The 17,454-nt window shown below is 38.1% G+C and overlaps 1 protein-coding gene across 2 annotated transcripts in view; it reads left to right on the top strand.

Annotated features, from left to right (window-relative positions):
* The first annotated feature begins 7,173 nt into the window (after positions 1 to 7,173).
* dtx4a (deltex 4, E3 ubiquitin ligase a) overlaps positions 7,174 to 17,454 on the top strand; it is a 35,869-nt gene continuing 25,588 nt past the window's right edge. The window contains exons 1-3 of one of the 2 annotated variants that reach the window (XM_079844229.1): positions 7,174 to 7,516; positions 10,025 to 10,242; positions 12,542 to 13,520. In XM_079844229.1, the coding sequence (XP_079700355.1) occupies positions 10,032 to 10,242; positions 12,542 to 13,520 (1,190 nt within the window). In that variant the 5' untranslated portion in view covers positions 7,174 to 7,516; positions 10,025 to 10,031. Of the gene's footprint in view, positions 7,517 to 9,878; positions 10,243 to 12,541; positions 13,521 to 17,454 lie in introns of those variants that run through there. The other variant, XM_079844230.1, reaches the window with a different exon arrangement.

Below are 17,454 nucleotides of genomic sequence, written 5' to 3'. Positions count from 1 at the left end.
CGCATGGGCTATGGGTTTAAGGACAGTTGAGTAAAGGTGAGTTATTTCAATTTAGCAATTGAATTATTATTATTGCATTTATTTGACATGTGCTGAATTTGATTTGACAATATTTATGAACAGCACTTATGTTGTATCCAAAAATGTATTTTTACCTTTTTTTAACAGCTATATATAGGCCTATATACACTCTAAAAAAGCAAGGTTGTTTCAACCTAAACCTTTAGGTCAAATAAGTACAAACCCAGCCGTTGGGTTCATTTTTTTAATTCAATTTTTAACCCAACGGTTGGGTTTGTCCTTATTTGACCCAAATTTGGGTTAAAATAACCCAGCATCCCTATGGGTTCGGTATTGTAAATAAGAAGTATAGCTCATTATGTGTATTTTCCCTTCTTTGAGCTTTTGGCATTTGATCTAATTTGGCACATGGCTTTGGCAGGCAGACACATTAAACATTTGCCCGCGCAAGAAGATTGCTTTCATCCACTGGGGCCGTATTTGAGAGCACACACAGCTGCATTAGCAAAACTTGTGAATTGCTGTTAAGTGCTTTTAAGTGATCTGAAACTCATTTATTTAGACATGTGAATTAATAATCAGATTTAGGGTGTGTAAGGGTGACACAGAGGAGTGGGCTGCATTAAAAATATCTTTTGCACAGCAAAGCCGAAAAAAACCTGAAGTGATTTCCTGCCAATGTTTTTTAAAAACATAACTGCAAGCATGCTTACTTCCGTGCTACTGCACTTTAATATGAAACCATGCATGGCGGGAGGATGGTGTTTGTGGGGGCAAAAAAGCCACAGTTTATCACAGTCTCTACATGCTCCAAGTTGCTGAATATCCAGCTAAAGCTATGAAGAGACTGTGGTTTTTACTTTTATACTGTAATAAATATTGAATTTTTGAAATAATTAGAGAAAAAAGGTGTCAAAATTGTACCTTTAGGGGTACAACAGCTTGTCACTGGGGCAGTAGCCTTAAAAGGACATCTTTGTACTCTTTTTACTCCCAAAAGGTGCATATTAGTACCCTAGATTACCTGTTAGATAACTGTATTCTACTTTAATATATTTTAAAATGTAATTTATTAATGTGATGGAAATGCTGAATTTTTCGCAGACTTTACTTAAGTCTTCAGCGTCACATCCTCAAGGAACTATTCTAATATATGCTAATTTGGTGCTTAATTATTATCAATTATTAGTGGTGCTCAATTACCAATAATGCTTCCTAGGGTACGTTTACGACAACGATGTACTAAAAACGGAAAAAGTTTTGCCTTTGCTTTTTTCACAGACGACAACACGATCCCCGTTCACACAGATCCAGGGAAATGAATAAAAACGCTGTATTATTTATGCCAGGCCAGCAGTTGGCGATGCCACTTTTTAAAGAAACACTATGCGCCGATAGACTGAACCAAGCGGCAAACTCCCGCAGTTTCTCTTGAAGCCAATACGGAAGTGACATAAACTGCAATTCATTGACTGGCCACTAGGGACAGGCTCCAGAAGGGAGCAGAATCTCATTGAGCCCCATGTTAAAATGCCCAACTTTACAGCAGAAAAAAACATGTTTACAGCCTGTTACAAATTGTGGGTTTGGCCTATATTTCAAATTTTGCTCTTCATGACAACTGTGAGGGGGGCAATTTTTTTTATAACTCATTCGTTTACATTATATAAAGCATTAAAGTTCTGCATTATTAAGGGCATGGCCACTTTGAGTGACAGGTGGATTGCCGTTTGTCTGCTGTCTGTTAGTCATCATGTCACGTCAGCTCCGCCCACGCCCCGCCTCTTTACCCATTTTCAGGACACTACGTCCTACGTCATGGACACTACGTCCATATTTTTTTGCAGTCTATGGACTGCACACGTAATGCGCTGCGCATGATGTCACCGTTTCACAGAATTGCCTTTTTGTAGTTTACACAGAGACGATAACGGTATCGTTTTCAAAAACAAAACATTTTAAGGCCCTGAAAACGCTGTTGTTGTGTAAATGAACAGCCAAAGTACATCAAAAGTTTTAAATTTTTAGTTTTTTAAACTAAAACGTAGCACTTTTTTTTTTTTAAATGTACTGCTTGTGAAAAATATGTCTGTGAAAACCGTGATACATTATTTTCAGGAATAGAAAGTTGAAAATAATTGTTTGAAATATAAATCATTTGTAACATTATAAATGTCTTTACTGTCACTTTAAGTTAACACTTATGATCAATTTAAAGGGATAGTTCACCCAAAAATGAAAATTAGCCCATAATTTACTCACCCTCAAGTCAGCCTAGGTGTATATGACATTCTTCTTTCAGACGAATACAATCGGAGTTATATTAAAAAAGTCCAGGCTAATCCAAGCATTAGAACTGGATTAATAGTTGCTCTGTTTTTGAAGTCCATAAAAAGTGCTGTCCGTCATATAACTGCTCCACGCGGCTCTGGGGTGTTAATAAAGGCCTTTTGGAGCAAATCGATGCGTTTGTGTAAGAAAAATATCCATATTTAAAACTTTATCAAGTAAACTTTCGGCCGACCGCCTTATGTGGAAAAGTGTTGAATGTTGAAAGTGAAACTCAAGATACGTACGTGACGTCATGACGAGCGGACCTGGTCGCGTTAGTCTTTCGATCGGCAGGGGAACTTTCAACAGTTTTTCCATAAATTGAACAGGGAAGGCGTCGGTCGAAAGTTGACTTGATAAAGTTTTAAATATGGATATTTTTCTTACACAAACGCATCGATTCGCTTCAGAAGGCCTTTATTAACACCCCAGAGCCGCGTGGAGCAGTTATATGACGGACAGATGCACTTTTTATGGACTTCAAAAACAGAGCAACTATTAATCCAGTTCTAATGCTTGGATTAGCCTGGACTTTTATAATATAACTCTGATTGTATTCGTCTGAAAGAAGAATGTCATATACACCTAGGCTGACTTGAGGGTGAGTAAATTATGGGCTAATTTTCATTTTTGGGTGAACTATCCCTTTAATGCATTATTACTGAATAAAAGTGAATTAATTATTATTTAAATCATACTTAATCCAAACTTGAGGACTGGGCAGATGGCTGCTGAAAATTCAGCCTTTCCATCACAGGAATAAATTGCATTTTAAAATGTATTCAAATAGAAAACAGTTCAATTAAATACTAATAATATTTCACAATATTACTGTTTCTACTGTATTTTTTATCCAACAAATGCAGCCTCGGTGAGCATTTTAAAAACTCTTTATTTTTCCTAACATTTGACCTGCAGTGTAAATAAATGATACATTTGATTAATGCATTTCATTCTTTCTCCCTGTTCTCTCTGCACTCTTTTTAGTCATCATGTCAGCATCATCGAGTATAAGCAACACTCCAACTGTCATTGCCCTCCTCGTCATATTAATCATACTTGCTCTTGTTCTGGTGTTTTTTTATAAAAAACTTAATAAGGACACAAATGGACAGTACACCATCCAGCGCATGATCTTCGCCCCTGACGGCCTACGGGATCGATTGAGGCAAGGAGTCGGGGTTGTGGAAAACAGATTTGGTGTCCACATTTGGCCTCAACCCCGTGATGACGAGGAGAACATAGGAGATAATGATGAAGCGGACGTGGCGGGTGGGGATCACGACAAACAAAACGAAAGTTGCGCAGAGGGAGAACAGGAAGAAAACGATGACGGCGGGGACGATTCTTCGAGTGACTATTCCAGCATTGACCTGAGGGAGAGGGCAAAGATGCAGGAGAAGAATGAACCTGAGGAAGAGAAGGAGGAGGAGGCAGCAGCAGCGGGAGAGGAGGATAAAAGTAAAGAAGTGAGGAATGAAGAGAAAGTGGGATTGCTCGTAGATCTAACGCCATTTACAGGAAGCGCAATTTGGTCGGGGGAGAGCAAAGATGGAAATGAAGGAAATGACTTGACTGCTTTATAAAAAGCACAGAGACATGACTTGCGAATTTAATAGGCGGGCAAACAGGTGCCTTGGCCCAGTGGGCGGCACAAAACATTTTTTATAATTAAGAGTCACCCTGTAAAGCCTGATATAAAAATTTTAAACAAATCTAAAATAGTTTGCATGTGTTTTTGTTTTGTTTTGTTTTGTTGGGCATCATATTTGATGCTCATATTTTAACATGTTTTTGTTTTTTTAACAATGTACAGTAGGTTTTAAGTTTAAAGGTCAGTAAAACGGTTCCACACCCTTTCTGTTTGTTCTATCCACTTCCTGTTGTTTTTCTGCCAATTCTGACTGTGTGAAAATACATTGTGAAACGTGTTGACATTTTTATGAGCTGTATATATTTTTGCATTACAGAATATTTTTTTATATCAATAAAGTGATTGTCAGAATTGTCTTGTATTTGAATATAGTGTAAAGTATAAATCTCACAAAACCTGTCAAGAACGTGTTTAACCCCAAATTAATATTAATACTTTGCAAAAGAAAATTCTAGTCTGCATGAAAGAAGTTGCGACTTATCTTCCCTTTTGGGCAAGAAAAAAATGTGGGACGGGACTTTATTTTTGGATGAATTGATTGGATGGTTGTGGTTTGCTATTGGTGGATCTCATGTGAGTGACTGGTTGTCCCGCCCTCGAGCCAGTAAAGACGTCATCAAAGAAGAGAAGAGATGTTGCTGCAAGAGGGAGGGAAGTTTACTTTAATTAAAGATGAAAAGGGCACATTATTATTATTATTATTATTATTTTCTATAAACTGCAATATTCCATAAAAATAGGAATTGCCCATTCTGATTTAATGGTGACTTTAAAACGTGAATTGTAACAAATTTGATGCAGCATTAGGGCATCCAACCACCAACCATTTTGAGGCTACAACCTGAAAGAAACCACATCTGTTATCATGGTTGGACATTTTGAGCAAGGGTTAGCTTGGGGCAAGTACGATGATGATGATGATAAGGAGTGAATGCTAATAGTGTAAATAAGGATTTTTAAAGTTATAATAGATATAGATGATATAGAATTGATCAATTTAACTGCTAAAATACAATCACAGGCCCACAGTCCTGGAAGATAACATTATTAACAGGGGCGTTTCATCCGAGGAGAAAAACTGGATGAGAAAACTGGATGAGAAAATATTACAAAAATAAAACAATGTGACAAAATGTGACATTAAAAAGTGCAAAAGTCAGTCGTTTTTATAAAGTAACACTGTCCAACAGCAGGAGGCTTGCCTCCCCTGAGCCCATTGACTTTTAACAGACCCCCCAAAGCATGTGAAGAGTTTGATGGTGGGGAAGAAAGAATGGGGGGAAGACACGTGAGAATCATACTATAATATGATTCGATATGATTGGAAATGATTGGTTCGTACTTTAAATCCGCCTCTTGTTTTTGTGCGCGTTCTCGAATCGCCCTGAAAGAAGAAAATGGTGTTAAAAGAGTGGCGCAGGTATGACGTTCCCTTGAGAAAAACCCAATAGGATTTTCCCATAGGCTTTTATTTTTATCGCAAAAAACAAGCTCTGTGATCAACAAAAGTTTATGATACTTGCACCCACAGATGAACACAACTTTTATGAATTTTGAAGTCTAAATGCTGTCGGCAGAAGTAAAAAGCTATAAGGAACACCTCTGCCGCTTGACTTCAACGTCACCCCCACTAAGCTTCTGACAACTCTTTCAGTTTTTATCTAAAAGCATTTTCCCTCAAAGTTTGAGTTAGAATAGTCCATAAGAGCACATTTATAAGCATAATGAGGCTGTAAAAGCAGACTGAGTTTACCTGTTCGACGTGATGCCATACGTTTAATCTCAACAGCCTCTAACTTAGTCCCATTTAGCCACATGTTAGCAACCGCCTTTTCAAGACAAGTAACATTAAAATGTCTTGAGCTTGTGTTCATCAAATTTCAGTCATTTAACCAAAATCCCATTCAAAAAACCCATTGACTTTGGGACGAGGAACCGGAAGTGCTAAAATGCTAACTCGCTTTGGTTTGGCCTACAAAGTGATGTCACAACTCTATGGGAATTGGGAAGACTCATTAAAAAGTAAGTGAACAACATTTAGATATCACCAGTTGATTTCATGTCAAAATCAAACTTGAAATGGCTTGAAAACATGATGACTGTGCAGGTTTTAGTGAGCAATCAGCTTTGGGGAAATGAAAGTTGACTGATCCAAAAATAATTGAACTACAGTTGAACATTATTAACACAATTATTGTCGGATCAGTCATTAACACAATAACTTTCATTTCCCCAAAGCTGATTGCTCACTAAAACCTGCACAGTCATCATGTTTTCAAGCCACTTCAAGTTTGATTCACAGTTCACTAGTATTGTTTACATTTTTACTGGCTTTTAATTATTTTAGAATAAATGTAAAAATGCGTAAAACTTGATGAAATGTATACTTGGTTTTAATAGAACATACACAAGTGTAAAACATACAAATAGAATTGTATCTGGTCTTCCTTTTAATGTAATGTTTATTTAACCAGAAAAAAATAAGTGTAACAGGTACATTTACATTTGATGCATAAAAAATATGAGAGGACTTAATTGCCTCATTTTAAACCCCCACAGCCCACCGCTGATTAATTAAATTAATATAATGCACTTCATTTCCTGCATTAAATGTGCTCTATGTTGCTCCTGGAAATTCGTCCTGCAAAGTTTAGTTTCAGATCTAATCAGACTAGTCAGCATCTTTCGCTTTAACTTGCTGGAACCGGGTTAGAATAAAACCACGGAAGAATACAGAACTTCGTGAACAAATTCCCCTAAAATACCTGCACATAGATATCAGTAATAAAGCTCATAATTTAACGATTATAGGCTCGATTTCAGGAGGCTCTGTACAGACGGGGATGTAGCTCAGTGGTAGAGCGCATGCTTCGCATGTATGAGGTCCCGGGTTCAATCCCCGGCATCTCCACTTACTTTTCTTTTTTCAAGAAAACAATAGTGGACAAGTAAAAACGCGAACTATTTATACAAAACGATTTAACCTAAATCTTTGCGATGACAGCCATTGAGTTTACAGATTTGATATCTGTAGAAAAACATCGAATGCACGTACGTTTGTGAAGATTTGAGGAGGAGACGCTTGAGTCGGAAGTTGCACTCCTGCGCAGACCATTGGTGGGTTAAACGTCAGTGGGCGTTGTAATCGCCACGCCATTGGTCAGTTTAGCCCCAGTGGGCGTGGCCACTGGCAGACGCACGCAAACAATCGAAGAATCCTGCACATTCCTTACTAGAATAAGAATAACATTTAAATGTCTTTACATGGCAGTGGGTAAAGTGAGGCATGTCGTTTAAGATACATTTAACTGCACTTTGCGTCGACTGTGCATTTTAAAGCAAAATAATGCAATAATTCGATTTGCCTTTTTCTCTGTGAAAAAAAAATCTGGGACTATTGTTACATCGCACGGATACTTTTTGCTCAAGTTAAGATGGATTCGCCCAAGGAATTACCTCCTTCTTCAATGATTTGAATGCAAACGAGTGAACACGAACGATTTCTTATTGGTGAGTGCTTGCATGCTTTAATTCGTCGCATTTGGGAGAAAACGGGCCTTTTGCTTTTTAGTGTGCATGCATCTTGCACATTGAGTTAGAAAATATGGGTTGTGAACATGTTATAATTGACAGATAAAACAAGTAGCAGAGCCACCATGACAAAATGAACCGCTGCCATTTTATATTTAAAGAGAATGAACATTAATGATTACGAACAGAATTAAACATATCAGCCTTGCAGTTTTCTCAATCGGAGAATGGACATTTTAAGGATGCAATGGAAGAAATGCGTTACTAAAATGTCTTGCATGTAACACAACATTCTGTGGCAAGCGGTTTTAACATCTATTGTCTATAACATTAACATTGTCTAGGCTATATATTTTGTTACTAATAATATTACATTTTTATTACTAGTAAATAGCTACTTAAGTCTTCTGTTTCTGTGCTTCCATTTCTTTTGCTGTATCACTAGCAGTGTTGGGGGTAACGCATTACAAGTAACTTGAGTTACGTAATAATATTACTTTTTCCAAGTAACTAGTAAAGTAACGCATTACTTTTAAAATTTACAACAAAATATCTGAGTTACTTTTTCAAAAAAGTAACGCAAGTTACTTTTTCACATTAATTTGACTGACAGCTCTCCTGCCCCCATTTTGAGAAAAATAAGTGCAGAGGCGTTGTGTAAACATGATGGTTATTGTAGTTCCAGACTAAATGTGAGCATTTATTTATCTCTCTTGCACAATAAAGATTCTGTACTCCTCAAAATGAATAAAATCAGTCAAATGCAAAATCAGAGTAGCTACTATGCAAACCTCCAATAATTAAATGTTAAATAAAACAACTATTTTTTATCTATAATCTACCTTTATATTTAATTTACCAATGTCTTGCTGCTGACCTTTGATGATGAAAATTGCTTTTATTGGTAAAACTTTTTTCTCCTGCATCCTATTCTACCATTATCCAGAATGGCAGCACAGCAGAGCTGCGCCCTCTACTGTTCATGCGTGAATTTGCATTTTTACCTCAGCCTGGGGCTTATTATTTCAATTTTGGTATGAAGAGGTCTTTACCGTTGCACAAAAATATAACTTTTTTGCTATAAACAAAAACAAGCCCAGCCCAGGTGAGAAAAAGTAGCGCAAAAGTAACGTAACGCATTACTTTTCTTAAAAAGTAACTAAGTAACCAATTAGTTACTTTTTAAGGGAGTAACGCAATATTGTAATGCATTACTTTTCAAAGTAACTTTCCCCAACACTGATCACTAGTACTGTTAGTACCGTTCGCTGTTGGTCGCTATCCTGAAAGTGGCTAGTCATTGTTTAATAGTTAAACATTGCATATTTGTGCTATTGAATTCATAGTTGTAATGTATATGGTTCAGATATTGATAAGTTACTTTTCACCGACTAATTCTTATTTCAGTTGTTGCTTGGACCTATTCGTTTTTCTTATTCAGTTTAAAAGACACAAGCACCTAGTTACTAGACACTGAAGTGTTTATTACAATTGACCCTTTTCACATTTCCAGGTTTCTCAGACGCTGAAGTCGCCATAGTTGGCTTAATTTCTATAGTGGTGAATGAGAGACAATGTAAAATATATTTTTTGTGTTCCCATTTGCTCAAATATCAAAAGAAAAACTCCATAATAGTGTTTTCACGACTTTTTAAAAAGCGGAAACAAATAGAGAGAGACTGGTAACAGCAGTTGGAAGAGAGAAAAACATAAATTTTACTGTCATACCCATAGATGCTGTATTAGAAACACCCTCACCGCAGCGTTAACTAGTTTCTTGTAATTTAATGCAAAGGTAGGCTTATATAACACTAAGTATAGTTATAATTAAAAACAAATGAAAATATTAAAAACTTTGCAGGATTTACGATGTTGATGTCCATTAAAACGCATCATCACAGTCTGTGAAAAGGGTCTATTTTTACTAGTAACATTTTAAACTTAATAGTAAGATTTACATGCGACCAGTAAAAGCAATTGCATAAATAGTGAGTGAGGTGGAATATATTTATATTATTAGTATTATTAGAAATATTATTGAAATCGATAAAACAGTCTCTTAAATGGGTACCAGTATTGGGTAAATACAGGCAAGAAAATCTGGAATAGGTACTACTAGTATATTACTACTATAATAACATGCATACTTATTCTTTATCGTACTAGTAATGATACTGACAAGTAGCTGATAAAGAAGTATGCATGTTATAAGTAAAATTAAAGGTACTAGTCACTCTTAGGTTACTCGCAACAAGTAATCGAAAAACGTGCCCTAGAAACATTAAGTAGATGCTAGTTAGTTTAAAGGAATAAATGCTTAAGTGGCTTGCCATAGCATGCTGCATAACATTCCCTTTGTGGTCAAATGCATCGCTTCTAAACGCACCTGTGCTGGGCACGGGAATTAATCGCTGCAAAATAATGAACTGAGTCAAGACACTGTCAGATGTTATTATTGTGGACGTGACTTTATTTTTCTTCGCGTAGGTATGAGATGTTGTTAGCCTCGGCCGTGGTCGTCTGGGAATGGCTGAACGAGCACGGGCGCTGGCGACCCTACAGCCCGGCGGTGTCCCATCATATCGAGGCGGTGATCCGCAGCGACCCTCGCGGCGCCGGGAGCGTGGTGCTGGGCCAGGTTGACTCGCGTCTATCGCCGTACATCATTGACCTGCAGTCTATGCACCAGTTTCGGCAAGACACCGGTGAGAGAGAGCGCTATCCTACATGATTTGGTCTTATTGCTCATCTATTGTGTTTTATTAACAAGCTGCATTTGCTCTTGAGATCAAACAAATGCGCTAACGAACTCAGCTCTGTATTGTGATGACTTGAAGGCAAACGTCTGCAGATGTTTTGAAAGCTCACTAGCTGTGGTATATATATATATATATATAAAAAAAGGTTGGGCTGGGCCTCAAAACCTTCATTTTTCAGCAACAGCCTCTTAATTTTCTTCAAGTCACATCACTGATATAGTTTAAAGCTCCATGTTTGTGATTCACACTTGTTTATGTCTTTATGTCAAGTGGCTCTGCCATGAACTCCTAATGATTTTTGTCAATGCACATGAGTGCATTGCTGGCGAGAATGAAGGAATGAGTTGAACCTATAACAAGGGGCAACGTGAAGCCGAAACAAAGGGGTGGATTGTTGGCTGTCAGAATTTTGGGAGTCTTTATCACCCGTACTGACAAAGGCCATTGTGCAAGACTGACTAGACTTCATGGGAAGATGGAGGAATGGAGAGAATAGGGTCGGCGAAGGGTAGCGGCCCATCGCTCCAAAAAACACGAGGGAGGAGGAGATGGAAAAATGGATGGTAGTAGAGCGAGGTCACGAAGGGGGGTCGGATGGATAACCTTTGTTTTGCAGTTTATGGACTGTCAAATTCTTGAGACTAATTGTACTGTTGTAAAATTGGGTTGTTGGTTAATTGAACTTTTTATGGTCTTCAGGGTGTCATGTTCTCAGGTCATTGTAATCCAGACCCATCTCTATTTCAGCTGAACACATTTTATGTATTGCTCCTCTAGCATTATTTTTTCGTCACGTTGAAGTGTGTAAACAAACACTAGTACTGATATATACCTTTTGTAGCTTTTTCTCATTGTGTGCACAAAATAAACACTGACACAGTCAAAACGCATCACTGGAGAAGCACACATTAAATTTCACAAAATCTTTCTTTCTTTTTTGCTATTTCGACCAAATATTTTCAGGTGGATTAATTAATAAATATAGATGACTCATCTTTTTTGGGGGGGATTTCCCTTCCACTTTAAATTATAAATAACACGTGCCTCTAGAAATAGGAAGTAAAAACAATCATGAGTCATCTGTGTATGATGTGCTGTAATATTTGTGTTATGTTCTGTGTTCTACATAAATGATTGTAATGTAGTCATATTTTAAATAATTATATATTTTATTAATGAATACAATTATTATAATTTGAATTACCTTTTAATTATAGACCATTGGCTAAATAAAAGTCTAATTCACCCAAAAAAATACAAATTCTGCATTCATGCTCTCACCCTCATGTCATCGCAAAACTATAAACTTCAGAACACAAACTAAGATATTTTTATACATTTTTAATTTAGTCTATTCTTTGGAAATCCACACAACCAAAAAATACCAGTCTGGATGCCAGTAGAATTTAGCCCCGCCCACAACATTTGAGGTTGGGAAGTTCGGTCTGGACTTGATACATTGTGGAGCAACTATGCTCGAACCAGAGCTGTTCCGACCAATCAAATTGTCAGGGTGGGCTTTATACGATGATGGACAGATGATCAACAGTAACGTAATCATCACATCACCAAAGAGCGCTTGGGTTGAATTTGTTTACTAATCGGAGAACTTGTTTGTATATGCATTCACCTTTACTGTTTCTATATCCTTAAGTTCTTTTTTTACAACACCGGCAAAGATCGTTTACACTCTTCTTCTTCTCCTTCTACTTCTTCCAGCGTGCAGTTGAGTTCTGTTGACAACTATGGTCGCTCTGTTTCTCTGATTGGTTGTTGTTCTATCCAATTGAGTGCGGAGGTATTTTCTTTCCTGGTTGGGTTGAAACACCCCCCAAAATCACAGCCCAATGGAGCAGCATCAGACTCATATTCTGACTAGAATCTCAGTATGACGACGTCTGGCTAAGAAAATACAAAAAGACATCGTAAAACTAATCCATGTGAATCAAGCGGTTTAATCACTTCATATGATGAACAGATTTAATTTAGGCTAATCATATATAAACACTGATCAACGCACATACATAGAGCTCATAATTAAAATATAAAACTCTCCTATTAGCTCATAAAAAATATCTTCATTTGTGTTCCGAAGATGAACGGTAGTCTTATGAGTCCTGTTCAAATTCCTGTCTTAATGAGGAATATATCAACAGGACTGTGCCCGTCAAATATTTCTGTGGGATTTTTAAAGTGTATGACGCTGGGAGTTTTGCTAAACTAACCTCTCTGCTCTTCCTTACAGGTACACTAAGACCCGTGCGGCGAAGTTTCTATGACCCGCGGTCGGCTCCGGGGCAGGGTTGGGTGTGGGAATGGGAGAACGACTCGGGCTCATGGACGCCGTACGACACAGAGGTCAGCATCGCCATCCAGGCGGCTCGGGACCGGCAGCAGCCCTGGCTGGACTTAACGCCGTTGGGCTTCTGCTACCTAATAGACCTGCAGAGTATGACGCAGATCAATGGACAGACGCAGCGGCGCCGGCGCATCCAGAGGCGCTCAGACCTGGCCTACCCGCTCGTCTCTGGGCCGCTGCCTAAGCCGCACGCGTGGTCGTCCGCTGGAAGTGGTGGACTCTTGGGGGTAGGAGTTTCAGGCGTTAGTGGAGGGAATGGCAGCGCCTATCCCAGTGGAGCTCTCCCAGCTTCTGCTATTACTTCACTGGGTCAGCCATGTTCCTGCCAGCAGTGTATGCTAGTCTTGGGCGTCAAGACCCCTAGCATGGCACAAACACTCGGGCGGAAACCCCCGCCGATACCCAAGCCGCCGAGCCCAAAGGTGCCATCAAGGGGACACTCTTACTCTCTTACCCTGCCTCACCCTCCTTCCCTTTCCAGAGTCCTCTCGCCACATAGGAACTCCACCTCGGGTGCTAGCGGAGGCTTCGCACACTCCCTCTCTCTGCTGGGTTCAGCCACTGCCGCCCTGTCGATATCCTCGAACCGTCCTCCTCCACCTGCTGTACCGCCACCTCCGCCTCCTTCGACCATACCCCACGCGACCTCTGTGTCCAACCCTACAGCACCTACACCCTCCAACGCCCTTATATCTACAGCGACCACCTGCGCTCCCACACCCTCTGCTCGTGTTCTGGGTCCTGTGTCCACGGCATCGGCAGCTTGTGCTGCCCCTGTGCCACCTCGCAGTAGTCTGGCTGGCCTTAGCCGCCCCGCCCTGCAGAGAATCGCCATGGCACAGTCACGGGCACTCATTGCATCAGGGTAAGTTGTCACAACTGGAGCCACCTGTGATTGTAAATTCAATGAAAATAAGGGTTCCAAAAGGGGGGTTTTGCAGTAGTGCCAAAAAAGAAAAGGAAAATGTTGGTTTCCCAAAGAATCGTTCACTCAGCAGTTCTTAAGGACCCCTCGTGGGTCAAAAAAGCAAGTGACTATGTGGTGTTTTTAATATGCTTTGAGATAAACCATGAGCAAATTCATCAGTGAACACCATTGCTTAATATTTTCTTCTTAATTTCAGTGAACCAAAGACTGAAATTATCAGTGTTTCTTACGTCACAAACTAACTTGTAACCAATCACATCAATGTGTGGGCAGGCTTTGGCATATCATTAACTATAACCGCTCTGAAGCAGTGGAGTGTCAAGATAGGCCAGGTTATATATTATAAGTTTTTTTTTGTTGATATGTAGGGTTGGGTACCGTTCACATTTTAACCGTTATCGGTACCGGTACCCAACGGTACCTTTTTTTGGTACTTTTGGGATTTACATCAATAACTATAAATAACCTGTAAGTCATTTATATGCCGGTTTATTGACATTATGCCAGAGCTGCCCTGGTCTCTGTCTGCCATTGTGTGTGATGTTTGTATACTGTAATATTTACTAGATAGTAGGCTACTAGGTACTTCAATTTAATTAATAAAAACAACCATATTATTTTTTTATTTTCATTTCTATGAAAAGATTTCCCACAAATTATGTGCTGTGTATTTTCTGGTAATCAAACGAAGACATAAGACATTAATTTAATTTATCTTTTAATTTAGTTAAACTTTTTTGTCACACAAAGTGCTGCAAAACTGAGCTTTATACGGTTAAAATTAAAACATTAAAACAGAAAAATTGTAATTCATTACTTAAAAAAATAAAGTTTTGATTATTATTATTACATTTGTGTTAGTATTATTAATTGAGACGTATCTAAATTCTACTGTACAACAGTAATGTATTTGTCAAGATAAACCGGACTTTTATTTTGATGGGTTGCCATTCCTTTGAGTTTCTGTGTTTATGATTTGAGTATGAGACGGTAGTTTTTCTCAAATGAAATGGTAAAATGCTCATAAAGTGACTCACAGTGGCTCTGGAGATGACGTTCGTGCGTTCATGTCCTCGTATGTGACGACAGAGATGGAAACATGCGACCGTCATAGTGATAGTGAGTGTGTGTGTGTGGTAAACCACGCTTCTACGGCATTCATTCACACAGAGACACACAGGATTCGTATTTAAATAGTCTTTTTGCGGTTTAATATTCACACTTTCACAGTCACTGGTCTATATCCCCAAATGCGTTCTCAGGTACCGAAATTTGGTAACGATTGATTTAATGTAAATCGGTACTCGCCTCGGTAGTACCGACGTCATTCGTTCGGTGCCCTTAAAAGTACTGAGTTCGGTACCTAACCCTATTAATATGAAACATCGGGTATATTTAGCAATATAGCAGGGGAAATAAGTATATGAAGTATATTACGATGTTATCTGACGTTCTGAGTTGTTCAAAACGCAGAGGTGGACAAAGTACACAACTCCATTACTTGAGTAAAAGTAAAAGTACTACTGGTCAAATATTACTCCGTTACAAGTGAAAGTTCTAAAAACAGATTTTTACTTAAGTAAAAGTACAGAAGTATTTGTTTTTAAAAGTACTTAAGTATCAAAAGTACATTTCCTTTTGTATGTCAATGCATTATTTTATTACTGTTGCATTGTTGTATAAATGCACTCTATGTCATCATGGTGGTTTAAGCCAGTCAGTGATGCTCCATCCGACATGCTAGCATACGACCACCTTAAACTAATTTCAATACTTGTATAAAAGTTACAACGCTCTTTACAAAGCTGCTGTCACTTTAAGGCAGAATGCATGGACCCTATACTCTGATACACATCCAATATTCTCCCAACTGTTTTCTCTTCTCTTTCTCCCAGACATTTAATTTTTTTTTTCATTTTTATGAAACATGCATCAAGTATATGCCAACTAAACTAATCTTTAATCTTTTGAGAAAACTGAAACACACTTTTAGTATGGCATGGTGCACACACTGTGCCAAGAAACCGTCTTTTTCCATTTTGCTATAAACTGATCAGTGTTCAAAAAATTGTTTGGAAACTTCAGAAGAAAAAATCATCCACTTACTTTCAAAGCTGCTACAGAAACGACTTTCGACTTTGAGGACTTTGATAGAAATGTAGTGGAGTAAAAAGTATGATATTTGTCTTTCAAATGTAGTGAAGTTAAAGTAAAAGTATCCCTAAAAAATAATACTCCAGTAAAGTACAGATACTCAAAAAGTGTACTTAAGTACAGTACTCAAGTAAATGTACTTAGTTACTGTCCACCTCTGTCAAAACGTTTCTAAGGATGCTGATTTTTAGAAGGTATCTCTGACTCTGAGATGGCGACTAGGAACATGGTTTGTGTAACATCGGTTTTATAACGTGGTCAAGCACAAGGCTAATCACGTTAATTATCGTTCTGTATCCAACATTGTAAAGAGCGATCCCATTGTGCAGCGTTTACAACAGTAACTTGAGTAAAAGTTGACCGAGTGAGTGGAGGCGGGGCTAATTTACATATCATGGTTCTGTGTGTACTAAATGAAGCAAGGGTGTACTGTTACATTCAAGCTATTTTAAGGCATGAACACATTTTTTCCTGTAAATTTTGTTTTAAGTATGTATTTTTGGATCCCTTTTCCACCATAAAGAGCCTTTTGTACTATGGAAAGGTCATGGCTATTAAATGTTCCATATGGAACCATCAATGCCAAAGAACCTTTATTTTAAAGAGTGGAGCATTCAAAAGTCTGCGGTTAGTACGTTTTTGCTGTTCTTTTAAATTAATCAGAGGCCTGGTTCCCACACGTTTAAGCAGTGGTTCTCAACATTAAAGCTACACTCTGTCACTTTTTTAGTTTATTCTTAGCTAAAAACACTTAGTTCTTTAAAAAATATATGTGCTCATTAATGTATATTTACTTCTTTCAAGTAATAAAGTATTCTCGTAAGTTTATAATATGCCATTGAAAATACATACGGTAATGGGTTCGAATGCGGGTCTCCATGTTGCCCCTCCATCTTGAAAGTACATCAGCCAAAGAGGGACATACCCGTAAATTCAAGCTTTCGCCTTTCGCGTTTTAAAACTCGATGGCACCGTGTCGAATGTGGACGAGGTCGAAATGGAAGCCATGTTAATCTTGGACTAAATTGGCCACCGTAGGAGTTAAAACAAAATCGGAATTGAGAGGAACAGAAACTAATATTCACTGGATGGTCATATACATTTTCACCGCTAGATGGGGGAAAATATCACACAGTGTAGCTTTAATAATAATTAGAAATGTTTCTTGAGCACAAAATCAGCATATTGGAATGATTTCTGAAGGATTATGTGACACTGAAGACTGCTGGAAATTCAACATTGCCTTCACAAGAATGTTAAAATGTTTAAAAATGTATTAACATAGAGACCAGTTATTTAAAATTATAATAATATTTCATAATAATACTGTTTTTACTGCGGATTTGATCAAATAGCAAGCGTAAGAGACTTAATTGAAAAACATTAAAATCGTACCGACCCCAGACTTTTGACTGGTAGTGAACCAAGTTGGCTATTGAATACAGCTGCCTAAATAAAAGCGGTCACATTTACTGCTGAACTGTGATATTTCATGTGTTAGGGAGTTTTGGGTGAGGTTGAAAAAGTTAGCCATGCAGATTTTGCTCTTGGTTTTTTTTTTTTGGTCACACAAATTCGCCGCATTGAGCAACAGAAAACTGCTCGGTTTGAAAGGGATTTCTGAGCTGCGCTTCCACCTTTTTGTCTTAAAGTGTGGTCACATTACTGAAATTTAGCCCACATTTCGCTTATGTGACCACACCTTAACTTTCTAAAC

The sequence above is a fragment of the Gobio gobio genome, assembly GCF_949357685.1.
Source record: "Gobio gobio genome assembly, chromosome: 2".
Taxonomy (NCBI): domain Eukaryota; kingdom Metazoa; phylum Chordata; class Actinopteri; order Cypriniformes; family Gobionidae; genus Gobio; species Gobio gobio.
This window is presented reverse-complemented; position numbering and strand designations above follow the sequence as displayed.